At 37.0% G+C, this 13,272-nt stretch overlaps 2 protein-coding genes across 2 annotated transcripts; one reads left to right on the forward strand and one right to left on the reverse strand.

Annotated features, from left to right (window-relative positions):
• The first annotated feature begins 352 nt into the window (after positions 1-352).
• LOC310737410 (protein RD3) lies at positions 353-2,716 on the forward strand. Its single transcript, XM_083561737.1, has 3 exons — positions 353-1,139; positions 1,219-1,523; positions 1,939-2,716. Exons 2-3 carry the CDS (start codon positions 1,219-1,221, stop codon positions 2,297-2,299), a joined length of 666 nt encoding a protein of 221 aa, XP_083417863.1. The 5' UTR covers positions 353-1,139; the 3' UTR covers positions 2,300-2,716.
• A 105-nt stretch (positions 2,717-2,821) lies between these two features.
• Positions 2,822-10,184, reverse strand: stx5a (syntaxin 5A). Its single transcript, XM_083561736.1, has 11 exons — positions 10,019-10,184; positions 9,095-9,320; positions 7,913-7,980; positions 7,755-7,810; positions 7,600-7,670; positions 6,970-7,086; positions 6,761-6,817; positions 6,563-6,644; positions 5,316-5,422; positions 5,075-5,196; positions 2,822-4,114 (listed from the first exon to the last, which is right to left on the reverse strand). The coding sequence occupies exons 2-11, from the start codon at positions 9,161-9,163 to the stop codon at positions 3,955-3,957; spliced, it is 909 nt and encodes a 302-aa protein (XP_083417862.1). The 5' UTR covers positions 9,164-9,320; positions 10,019-10,184; the 3' UTR covers positions 2,822-3,954.
• Between the last annotated feature and the right edge of the window lie 3,088 nt (positions 10,185-13,272).

Genomic DNA, 13,272 nt, shown 5'->3' on the forward strand with positions numbered 1-13,272 from the left:
CCTTCACATTCATCATTCAGTCATCTAATCAGCCATTCATGTGGTAGCAGCATGACAATCATAGATTAGAAGATTATATTATATTATTAGAAGATTATTGTAATTCAAATAATCACTTCTATCAACCGTGTGCAGAAAAGCATCTCAGCATACATGATAAGTTAACCCTCTATGTTTTGCACTTGTATTTTTTGTAAATTACAGAGAAATAAAGACATTCCCTTTCTTACTAGACATGAACAATATAGGAATAAGTGGTGTATCCTATATTGTAAAAAGTTTTGTTATACAAAGAAATATACCCAAATATGCTACATAGCTTTGATAGCTAAATGTGACTGTATTACAGTTTTGAAAAAAGCTACATACTAGGCTTTAATTGATATTAGCAATAGAAACATGTGCTTCCTGACACGTGTGGCACATAATCCTAGTTAATACAAACTAAGAATAAAGCCGTGTTAATGCTGAGCTGAGTGGAAACCCTTGTAGTATTCATAGTACTTTTCATAGTCTGTCAGATATAACTGAATACCATGCAAAGACAACAGGGGACAGAGAAGTATGCTCAGTTTATGTAATATTGTGCCGATTATTCCATAAGTAACAAATGTTTCTTAGTTACTATTTTATTTCATATAAAAGTATTCACACTGGACCTTTGGCTCTAAATTAGTTTAATTATTTAACAAAAATGTTTTTTTTATGAAACAATATTTCTAATTTACCTTTACACCACAGATGTATACAAGATGAGACAATTTGGCACCATTGTGATAATGATACAATGTGAACAATGCATTTCACACATTTTAAATGCTCCTATAAATCAGGGTTTTATGTTTATTATATCTGCAATCATACAAACACGTACACACGTACACACATACACCCAGATTGGCTTATCGGGTTGGTAAGACACGTCAGTCACTATTTCTACAGGATTAATCTCTTATGCAAAGTGATTATCATATATACTAGGGATACTGGGTTGCTGCAGGAACGTATGGGTGTGCAACAAAACTTGGATAAATATTTACATAATCTGCTACACTTTTTTTGTGTTACCTGACAATGTGTATGTGCCCCTGACAGGAGTCAATCTACCATTGTAAAGTAGAAAAACAACCATCAGAAAAGTAAGGACTAACATGCAATAACTAGTATTTATGACTGGAACGAAAGGAAAGTCTCTTCCTCTCTCTCCTTCTCTTTCAGATGTTCCCCTGGTCTGCTATGTTCTCGCTGGAGCCAAAGGTGCCTGGCCAGCGCACTCCAGAAGAACTGGTCACTAACACCCTGATGATGGAGCTGGGTGCTATGGTGAAGCGTACTGAACGTATCTGTTTGGAGAGGGCCACAGAGGTGCGTCGCCGGCGCAGCTCTTCATCCTCACCAGATTACAGCTGGCTGGCCGGGCCTCAACCCCATGTACCCTATGAGCTTACACCTAGAGACGTGCTTGACTTGCAGGAGCTCTGTGGACGGATCCCACCTTCACATTGTGGCCCAGTCATTGTCAGGTAAGGAGAATCATTAAGCTCACATCATTTGGTAGGTTGTAAATAGAAAAGTGACGCTAATAGAGAACAGAATTAGAAAACTGTACTGCAGCACTGTTGTTGTGTAAACAGCCAGGAAAGCTGTCCAGTCGAGGAGGGTTTCGTAATCCACAGTTTGGAGTGGATGTTTGGACAGAAATGTAGGTTATGCATTGCTTGCATCTCAGTCAGATTAGACATTGAATATCATAATGCGATCTAGTTTGATTGTATTCAATTGTTTACAGTTCATATGTTAAATGTATGGTTATGTATTTAATTATAATTAAATGATATAAAAAAAACATGTAAATATGCTCTGGAGTCTTCTGCACTACAACTAGTTTTTGTTGTATTGTTCAGTGTTGTAGTCTTATTCCTGTTCTACAATCCTCAGGTTTCGTAATCTTGTCTCTGAAATTGAACCAGAAGTGCATGAAGTCCCTCAGCTCTTTCGTTCGGTGCTAAGGTCCTCTCTGGATGAGGAGCAGGCCGATGAAGATCTACAGATGCGTACAGCCCGTTGGGAGAAGCGACGCAGTAAGAGTCTTTCATTTGTCACCTTCAGATCCAAGTTCCGCGCACTTAGCCGTGGAATGGGCAGTTTTAGCGGTTCTCGCGGCAACCTGCAGGAGGAAAGCTCATGGTCAGAGGAAGAGGAAGAAGCTGCAGAGCAGGCAACAGCAGTGGCCCCACGATCAAGAAGAGGGAGGAGCCACAGCATGCCAGAAATTATCCCTACAGAGGGGTCTGCTTAGAGCTGCAAAGTGTGGAGCAGGGGTATAGGAAACAGGGTCATGTGAAGAAAAGGAGGGAGAGATGGAGATCCAAGAGAGTAGCACCATGGTGCAAACCAAGTAGAATAATGTTATTCACGCATCTACTTCTACCAAAGATACAAAGTTTGAACACTCAGTCTAGTGACTTCTTTTAAAATGTTTTCAATATGTTTATAAGTACTATACATCATTTCCAAAATTTCACATGAATAAAACAGCTTAAATCCGTGCACTTTAGAATTCTCAAAACTGATTGGTCGGATGCTGTCGATTAATTTTCTATACCAGCAACTCTGAAAGTAGCAAGTGCTGCAAAACAAATCACAGATTTATACTAATGTGCTAATGGAACCTGTAAAAATAAACAGATGGCGTAAAATAACCAGCGTCAGGCTACATCACAGAAGTCTGTTTTTTCCTGACTTACGTTGTCTTCAGAATGCACAGCAAGTTTCTAATGTTAAACTACACATTCTCTACAAACAAAGAAAAATAATCCAGTTTTGAAGATTTGTTTTTAATATACATTTCCTTTTCCAGAAATCAGTTATGTTTGGTTTGTACTTGAGGCAAGTCATTTAGCTGAAAAAAGTGAGGAAACAAATATGATTTAAAAAAAGTGCTCATTAAATAATATACATTGGGGCATGTAGTTTGAATTCTAATGAAAGCACTGAATGAGAACTTGAGTATTGAGACTTTGCATGTACTGAATTTTAATATCCATTTGCCCATTAGTTTTTAAAAGTGCACCGCAGAGTTTGTTCCTCTTAATAAAAACTTTTTTTTCTTGCAAACTCTGTATCCATAGTTTAACTTCACATTACTGTTTTAAAAGTCATGCTTTTGTTTTGGCTCACTTTATGATTAAATCACAAATTCACAATAGCGCACTAAAGCAGTCTTCATTTACACTATACTAGTGTAAAATCATGAGACAAGTACCTAGTTTGCTATATGCTTTGGAAAATAAAAATTAAGAAAATAAGGAACTCTCAACAATTTACAGTAAAAAGCCAATACAAGGCCATTATTAGTTTTTTTTATCATCAAAGGACTAATTCTCCTTTATACAAACAGGAGACACAATGAAGCACATGTATGTTCAAATGTTTATCATAGGGAGACCTGTACAAGTGATCATATTAATTTATCGTAAAAGCGAGTCTTATACCTCATACATGTTATCACTGATTGCTGATAACACTGTCAGAAAAGAAAATCTAACAACCAGTTTGCAGAATCAAACCATTCAGAAAATTAGCCTTCTCCTTAAAATAAGTATGTTAATTGAAGGCTCAGTTGTGATAATGTATATGTCTTAAGGTAACAAAGAAAAAAGTTGAGAATGAATTCAGTCACCACTCCCTAAATAGGGCAGGATGTTTAAAACTGCCTTCATCATCATCTATGCAGCGAGCAAGACTAACCACGCAAGTTTCTATAATTTAACTAACATTTGCCATTCCCAGTAAATGCATACAACACGTAAGTGGTACAACTTGTCCGCTCTTGTGGCAAAGTTAATGTAGTCCAGTCTACTTTATTTGTTTTTGCACATCGCCCAATAAGAGTCCATGGCTGCTTCATGCCGTCCACGTCTCAATCCCATCATTTCTAAAGGTGCTTTCCTCTCAGGCAAGGAAGACCACAAATATGATGAAGAAGACCACCAGTACAAGGAATATCTTAATCATGAGCCAGCGGTTGGAGGAGACAGACTGAAAGTATTTGAGGATCTCAGTGTGGGCCATTTCCACGTTCAGCTGAGTGTCCTCCACGTTGGAATCAATCCTACAGAATGACAAGGAACGTTAAACTTGAACAGTGCTCAAATACAGAAAACAAATAAAAAAATCCAGTTGAACTACTCTTAAAACTAAACATGCTCTCTCCGCTCACCTCATACATTACACACACACAACAACCGATGACAAGTTTTTGTAGCTGTTGAAATGTAAAACATTATTCAATCTCAATTACAAAATTTGTAATTTTAGAATGGGTTGCTTAAGCATCACTTGATCATTTAAGTTTTCTATTGATTATTTCACCTGAAGATCATCATCCCATAATGTTACTTAACAACTTTTTTCTTCAGAGGTGAACCAATCAGCACTGTCACCTGTAAATCAGATTGCATATCTTGGCTATAAGTTTTCTATTCATAGCTCCACAATTAAAAATCAAACCAGGATTAAACTTAATGCTCGAACTTAACCATGATCCCAAAGCCTGCTGCATCTCACAAGAGTCTGGCTGGAAAAACTAGCTGGGTTATATTGGGTATATAAATTAAACTGAACCAGGAACAGGCAGATGAATGGAAGTATATACAAAAGCTATTAAACTGTAGGGTAAAGCAACACTAGTAACACTAACCCATGATATAACTCTCATGCTAACACAAGATATCGCCTCACGGTTTATCATAATAGAAAAGGCCAGTTAGTTGCAGATAATGCATGCAAATAAAGGGGGGAAAAAAAAAAAAAAACCACACACAACAGCCCATAGCCAAAATGTTGGCCAAAAACATGCCAAAAGCACAAGCAATGTGCACCATCAAGAAGAGGAAAATAATCACATACTCAAATATTTTCTTGTCCATTAGCAACACTTTCTAGCCCGGAAGCTTTCTGGTAGTCAAATCTAACTGAATGCACAATAACACTAGAACTTTTACTTAACCAAAACAATAACAAATCTAAACTCAAATACTTAACACTACACAGCACCAGTTTGCCTCCTCACCTCTGTACAGTCTCCTCCTGCTCTTTCACCATATGCGCCAGCTGTTGGAAGATGGAGCCCAGCTCCACAATTGTGCTCTCAATGTTCTGCATGGTGTCTGCTCGACTTTGGATGTACGAGTCCTACATGTGACATCAAGGACAAAATATTTTAATCATCTAAAATAATAAATCAATCACAATTTTTTTAGGCCAGCAATAAACAGCATTTTAGAAGTAAAACACTTGACACTGAGTCCCACCTGTTCATCAATAAGCTGCAGTTGGAGAGGATTGGCTCTTGAATCCATGTCAACGACCACATCGCTGCCAAGGCTTCTAGATTCATCCTGCATCAATACCGAGCTACCTGGAAAGAAAAGTCTTTCTGAATTAACATGCATATACAGGATCTCACAAAAGTGAGTACACCCTTCACATTTCAGAAACCATTTAAGTATATCTTCTCAATGGACAATACTTTAGAAATGGAACTCGGATATGTTTTAGTAGTCAATATGCAGCTTGTATAGCAGTACAGATTTACTCTCCTCTGTAAATAACAAAATACAGCCATTATTGTCAAAATAGCTGGCAACAAAAATGAGTACACCCTAAGTGATAACAGCTGTGTGTCATGTAACCATGCAAAGCCACATGATCTATTCATCATGTTCACGTTTCTGTCTGCTTGACAGGACCATACAAATTTGTTTATCTTGTATTAGAGCAGTTACAACTTGGTATTTTAAGTACAATTCTCTCACACTGACCACTGGATGTTCAACAGGAAACCTCATGGCAAAGAAAACTCTGAGGATTTGAAAATTAGAATTGTTGCTCTACACAGTGATGGCCTAGGCTTTATAAGAAGACCAGTAACACCCTGAAAGTGAGTTACATTGCAGTGGTCAGGGTCATACAAACGTTTTCCAAGACGGGTTTCACTCAGAACAGACCCTGCAAATGTCAATCTAAGAAGTGTACTCCTCATGCTGCTAGCATTACTTTAGAGGTTGCAGAAGCGAAAGGTTCACTTGTCAGTGCTCAGATCACAAGCCACTGCAACAATTCGGTTTGCATGGCCGTCATCCTAGAAGGAAGCCTTCTATTGAATCGGGCTCAGAAGAAAGCCTGCAAATAGTTTGCTTAAGACAACCTGTCCAAGAGCATGCAGGTGGATTAAGGGATGCTAGATAACGATGGTGCTCACACAAAAAAAAATTAATTTTTAGACAGTTTTGACATGTTCACTTGTACTCACATTTGTTGGCAGCTATTTTGATAATAATGGATGCATGTTGAGTTATTTTCAGAGGACAATTACTGCTTTACAAGCTGCACATTGACTAAAATATAGCCACGGTTCATTTCTATAGTATTGTCCTTTGAAAATATATACTAAAATGGTTGCTGAAATCTGAGGGATGTACTTACTTTTGTGAGATACTGTATGTATGATAGTGTCAGTTTCTTTCTGATTATTAAAGACTGCTGCTTTGTCACTTACTGAAGTTGTTGGCAAGAAGAGGTGAGGAGGACACCGGTGCCTGGGAGAACTGTTCTCTTCTGCTGCGCTGCTGCTTCAGATTCTACGCAGAGAGAAGCACAAGTACAAAAAATTACCAATACCATTCTCCCCATGAAAAATGCTGCATGCCATGCATGTAAGATACAACTGTATAATAAATTAATACATAATCCTTACCTCTGTTCTCACTTCCAACACAGACTTGAAATCGTTTGACATCGATGCCAACTTTGACTGCAAAACATCAGAAACACGAGACAGTTTACATCAGAGCTCCTGGTTTTTTGTTTACATGTTACAGCTGCATACTCCATCTAGTCACTAAATGGAAGATAAGAGAGATGATAATCTCTTCAATATTTCTTAGAGATGTAAAGGCTTTTAACCTGGAGAGAGACAACAATCGTGTTGGAATGTGTCTGAATGTGGCGTCTATTTTGTCCACTTCGGGAGCGAACCAGGTCCTGCAGCTGTGCTATCTGTTTATTTAAACTGTTGAGGTCCTGAAACAGAGACATACACACCCCAAAATGCATTAGACACAAATGTATAATTTTAAAACAACGAAGACTTGTGAACTTGCAAACAGCTTTACATATTAAAATTAGTTGGTTTTGATGCAGCTTAAGGGCAGATAACCTTTTACAGACACCCGCTTCCTGTTACCATGTTAACGCAATATAAATGTAATTATGTGCACTTGTCAAAGCTGAAATGAAATAATTTGGCCCCCCCACCTAATGCTGCTTCCTATTTCCTTGTGGGGTTTGTTTTGATTTTCTAGCTTTTTTAGACTTCCTATTGAGAGTTAATAACAACAGACTTCAAATTTAAATTCTATACTTCTAACTCAAGACTTTATATCTGCTTACTTGTATAAAAGATTGAAAGAACTGGAATGTTTTACTGTTTGCCTCAAGTCACATTATTTCATTTTAACTCATACACTGTAGCAGATGTTGCAATGTCAACATGTTTACACACCTGTCTATAAAGCATTATGAATAGCCACTAACCTGCTTTATGATGTAGGTCAACTCTTCGATCTCCACAGCCTTGTCGTCAAACAAAGATTTCCTTTTGGCCACTAAGAAAATGAGGGGAGTGTTACAAATAATTGTAAAACCTTGTAACACCACAATAAACTTATTTCAATCAGTCAGGTACTTACAGATTGTGAGCTTTTCCAGTTTAGCAAAAGTGTTACTCAAGTCTTTTCCAATCCTCCTGAAGGCACAAAAATAAAATGAATGTAATGTAGAGAAAATGCTATGCGCTTTTATAAAACTAAACAGTATACAATTTATACAACATAACTACAAATCTTACTTTGCCATGAGTGTGAAGTCACTCCGCTGTTTAAGAGCATTGTGGTTCGGTTTTGCCAATGTACCATTCTGTTAAACGAAGAGAAACAATAAAATGAATGAGGATGTAATAAAGGATTGAACATATTATACATCTCTTAAACTGAAGAAAATGATCAAATTAGGTAAGATTTGGATTGGCAACAAAAATAATACACCACAAAGTTTCTGTACGGATAAATTCAAGGAATAAACTCTAAAATGTATCTTCCAAAACTTGAAATGCAACAAAACATTCCATGTCCTTCAATACCAAGAAACAAAAGCTCTAACTGAGGAACAAGGCACGGCTTTAAAACAGGTTCAGAAGTTTAAAAAAGAAACTCCTGTAACAAAAACAATAGCGGAACAGACTCCAGAGCATGACAAATTATCAAATTCATATTTAACATGACATGAATACCAAAGTACTATGCTACTTGCCTCTTAATCCAGATGCCAACATTATGTCTAAATAAGCGGAGAAAATACATACTATATTGGATAAATAGAAATGATGACTAATGGTTCTCAAATACTGACCAAGCAACAGTTTAAAAAAAAAAGAAAAAAAAAAGATAACCGGACAGAAAACTTAAATGTGACCACTAATTCACAAGAATAATAATAATAATAATAATATTAATCCAATTGATCCAGAGTTGTTTAATGACCAAATAGCCTATAATCGTGTCCACTAATACCGGCTCAGAGACCCAAGGCAAGTGTCGCACATACCCAGCATCCTTTTACTCATTCAACATTAAATAATGTTGCATCCTAATCCAGGCCACATGGGTTTACGTCTCTAATTTGCCTATATTTTGACACACTCCAAACAACCAATGTTTTCATCAGAAAACATCCTATGCAGGGTTTAACAAATGTGTGTGACCAGTTGAATTTAGAAAAACAAAACAAAAAGACATGCACATCTCTAGGCCGCAACTGGCATGAAACCATGGGCATTATAACAAAAGCATCATGTCGTACAACATTTCTGTGATGATATAGTGATGAATTTCTAACAAAGTACCAGTAAAAAGCAGAATTCAATTAAAATGTTGACACCTTTGTTATATAGACGTCTTTTCACAAAGGAGTCTTAAGTTTGGGTAAAAGATGTCAAAGAGTTTCAGACCAGAGTGTGAGTTTATTGTCCTACCTGTAACTGTCTCCCCTGCAGAGATTTGCAGGCAGACTGGAACTCCAGAGTGCGATCTCTGCAAGTCATGATGCTGGAAATCAAAATGAGGAGTAGAGGAAAAGTCCAAATTAAACACCGGTGGTTTATGGCGATTCAGGGAGATGGATTTGAGAGCACTGAACAAGCAATGGGGTCACTGGACGCTTGATGGAGGGGAACGCTCCTGAATGATCCAGTGCCTCATCTGTCGGAGGAAGGAAAAGAGGTCATGGTTAATGAGTATGTGATGAACAGATTTCTTAGCAAAACATATTTATCGAGGGAATATTTGGATATGAACTTCGCACTCAATCGATCAGTTTGACAGTGACAGTGTCAATGTGATCGCAAAAAGCCGAGTGTCTCACGTGATGCTCAAATGGCGTTAGAAAATCAACAGTGGAATACAGAACCGCCTCGAACCTTCGGGAAAACAAATGGAGAATTAAGATATCTAACACGGTGTACGCCACACAAAAATGTCGATAATAACTCGAATTTGGACACGTGGACATTTCATATATATATTTGATAAACTACCAATAAAAACATCCGTCGTAAAAAGAAAAGAACCAAAAATATTTCGTAGCGAGGAATCGGTTAAATATCCTTGGGTGTAGCCCAAATGACTCCTCACTGCCCACAAAGTGTACTACATAAGGTATAAAAGGGGTTAACTCATACCCTATGTAGTGCACATATATATGGAGTGCGATCCGGTTTAAACCAAGCCGCTAGAGAAAGTGAAATAACGCTAGCTTTCTAGCGACGTAGCTACGTTAGCTTGTCAGCTGGTTAGCTCTGGTTGCTAGTGGAAAATAATCGACAGAAAGTGCGACCGAAACGGAAGTTAATTTAACAAGAATTCGGATAATCTTATTAAAAATGCCATCAATGACAAACCTCAAATGAGCCGGGTACGTTTAGTTTCTGTTAAATCGGGAATCTGTAGGTTTTCACACTCGCCGGATTCGCCGACACTTTCAGTAGGGTTTCGCCGTTTCCGTGCTGACGCCTTCCGGCGTGCGACGTCACTGCCACGTCCACAACAGCAAGCATGCGCTGTGGAATCTCTCAGAAAAACCGGACTAATGACGTCTGCCTGGGTGTGTGCGCGCGCGCGTGTGTATTTCTCTTTCTAAGAGCGCTAGTCTGTTGTGTGTATTTCACGTCGAAGATTGAGCAACACGTCCGATTTCTGACATCGGAATTCCCCTGATAAAGAGAAAAAAAACGTTATTTCTATATAGCTACAAGCAACTGTGATGTCAGTGTAATGAGCCACTGCTGACATGTAATTGTTATTATACTGAAAATACCTGTGAGCCACATCACCTTCCACTTTGACCTACATTGTATCACAGGAGAGGCAGGTGAGGCAGTGCCTCTTCTGTTATATGTCAATATTCCAATAAATATAACGAAATGTGAAATATGTTTTCATACTAATATCTAAACAAAGATATCTGCTTTATTCCAATCAACTACCTGCATGTCTTCCCTCACCACATCCATGACCCTCCTCCTTGGTCTTCGTCTTTTTCTCCTTCCTGGTGGCTCCACCCTCAGCATTCTTCTACCGAGATACCCCACGTAACTCCTCTGCACATGTCCAAACCATCTCAATCTGTCCTCCCTCACGTTGTCTCCAAAACGTCCTACATGCATCGTCTGCTAATAAACTTATTTCTAATCCTGTTCATCCTCGTCACTCCCAATGAAAATCTATTTATATATATATATATATATATATATATATATATATATATATATATATATATATATATATATATATATATATTTATTTATTTATTTATTTATTTATTTATTTATTTATTTCAACAACTTCAGCTTTGCCACCTCCAGCTCCACCTCCTGTCTTTTAGTCAATGCCACTGTCTCTAAACCATAAAACGTAGCAGATCATACCACAGTCCTGTAAACATCACCTTCCATATTCTAGGGAACTTATTTCACATATTCATGTAAAATATATTTAGGATTACTGCTATTAATAAGACTGCAATAAAAAAGTAGCATGAGAGGCAGCCATTACACCTGCCGCAATGATGAGGCCTTGCGAGAGCCCTGTTCTGATGGAACAGATGAACAGAAGGGAAATAGGCTAAACATTTTCACTACAGTAAAATCTCTAACTTCTAAAACAACTTAATGACGTCTTTGTCCAGAAAGATAGACAGATGGATTTTTTTAAATTTATAAATAAAGTTATGACTATGCAATACATACTTTTATTTGTGTTAAATGAGTGAATATCTAAACTGTATTGACAATGTCTTCAGGGTTCATACTGCATATGTTTAAATATTGAATATATTTCAATATAAATATAAATATAAATATGCATGATTTACACTGAATTTACACTGACTTCTTGTTTGCACATCTGCCTCTTTCGGCTTCTTCTTTCGGCTGCTCCTATTAGAGGTCGCCACAGTGGCTCATCCGTCTCCATACCCCCCTGTCCTCTACATCTGCCTCTTTCAACCCAACTACCTGCATGTCTTCCCTCACCACATCCATATTCCTCTTTTGCTCCTTCCTGGTGGCTCCGTCCTCAGCATTCTCCTACCGATATACCCTATGTCCCTCCTCTGCACATGTTAAAACCATCTCAATCTTGCCTCCCTCAGCTTGTCTCCAAAACGTCCTACATGCGCTGTCCCTCTAATAAACAAATTTCTAATCCTGTCCATCCTCGTCACTCCAAACAAAAACCTCAATATCTTCAGCTCTGCTACCTCCAGCTCCACCTTCTGTCTTTTACTCAATGCCACTGTCTCTAAAACATACAACATCGCAGGTCTCACCACAGTCTTTTAACCATCACAGTCCCATACCAGTCCTTTCCCTTTTACTTATGCAGATACAAATCACTCCTGTCACTCTTTTCCAGTGCTTGCACACTTTTCTTCACTTCTCCAACACACTCTCCATTACTTTGCACTGTTGACCCCAGGTACCTAAACTCCTCCACATTCTCCACGCACCACTCCATATATATATATATGTTTTTATATATATATATATATATATATATATATATATATATATATATATATATATATATATATATATAAAACAGAATAATAAAACAATATAATAAAATTTTACAGAACATAATTAATTATAATTTGTTTATTTTTTTCTTAATTTTGTTGTCTAGAAAGTTGTCCCATTTACTTATGGTTCTGGTAAAACTAACCTTGTAAAAATACACTTTTTCCTCAATTCACACTCAAATTTTGCTTTGTTTATTTATTTATTTATTTTTTCTCAAATGTCCACAATCTCTATTCGTCAACCGATTTAAAGTCAGAGGCGCTTTAAAATTTCACCACACCCACTACATTTATTATTAATCTTATGACAAAAAAAATTCACCCCCACTGGAGCAGGGAAACTGTACTGTAACTGCATTAAATGTCTATATATCAAATATCTTTTAAAGGGTTATTCATTTAAGTTAAGTAGCAGCATTATCTAGGGGGCAATACTGAAGATGTTTTCCAGATTTATATTTTTATTTTCCAGTTTCCTATATTGCCTCCTTGATTGCAAAATATCCAAAAAATCTCAACATTTCATAGTATGGATTTAGGAATATTATATTATTCTAATATACAAGAAAGAAAGTAGAAACAATAATCAGAATATGAAGCTGCCTCACCACATGCTTATTATTATAAAGTGCTCATTAACTGGATGAAATTAATACATCTGTATAACAAAGAAATGTGTATTAACTTAACATGACTCTACAGATCATAAAGTTATTTTAGAGAGAAGATTTGCAGGGCTCATTATCATAACTGTGTTAAAACTGTTCCTATTGTCCAATCACTGCTTACTGCTGTTCCCAATGATCATTCACTGAGGAGAAGAAGAAGCAAAAGCCAAACAGGCCTTCCAAATTACATTGTATTCATACCATCATGATTTAACAACTGTGGTGCTTATTTCTTGTCTTATTTTGAATAGCTTGTTTTTATAGTGATCATCTAATATAAAACTGCACCTTACTTTAATAGCAACATTCTATCTGTAAACACAAACAAAATGGTTTACATTAAACATTAATAAGAACTTTTATTATTATAATAATTATTATTATTGAAACCTGTATGCAATTAGCA

This window comes from Silurus aristotelis (assembly GCF_946808225.1).
Source record: "Silurus aristotelis genome assembly, chromosome: 14".
NCBI classification, from domain to species: Eukaryota; Metazoa; Chordata; class Actinopteri; order Siluriformes; family Siluridae; genus Silurus; species Silurus aristotelis.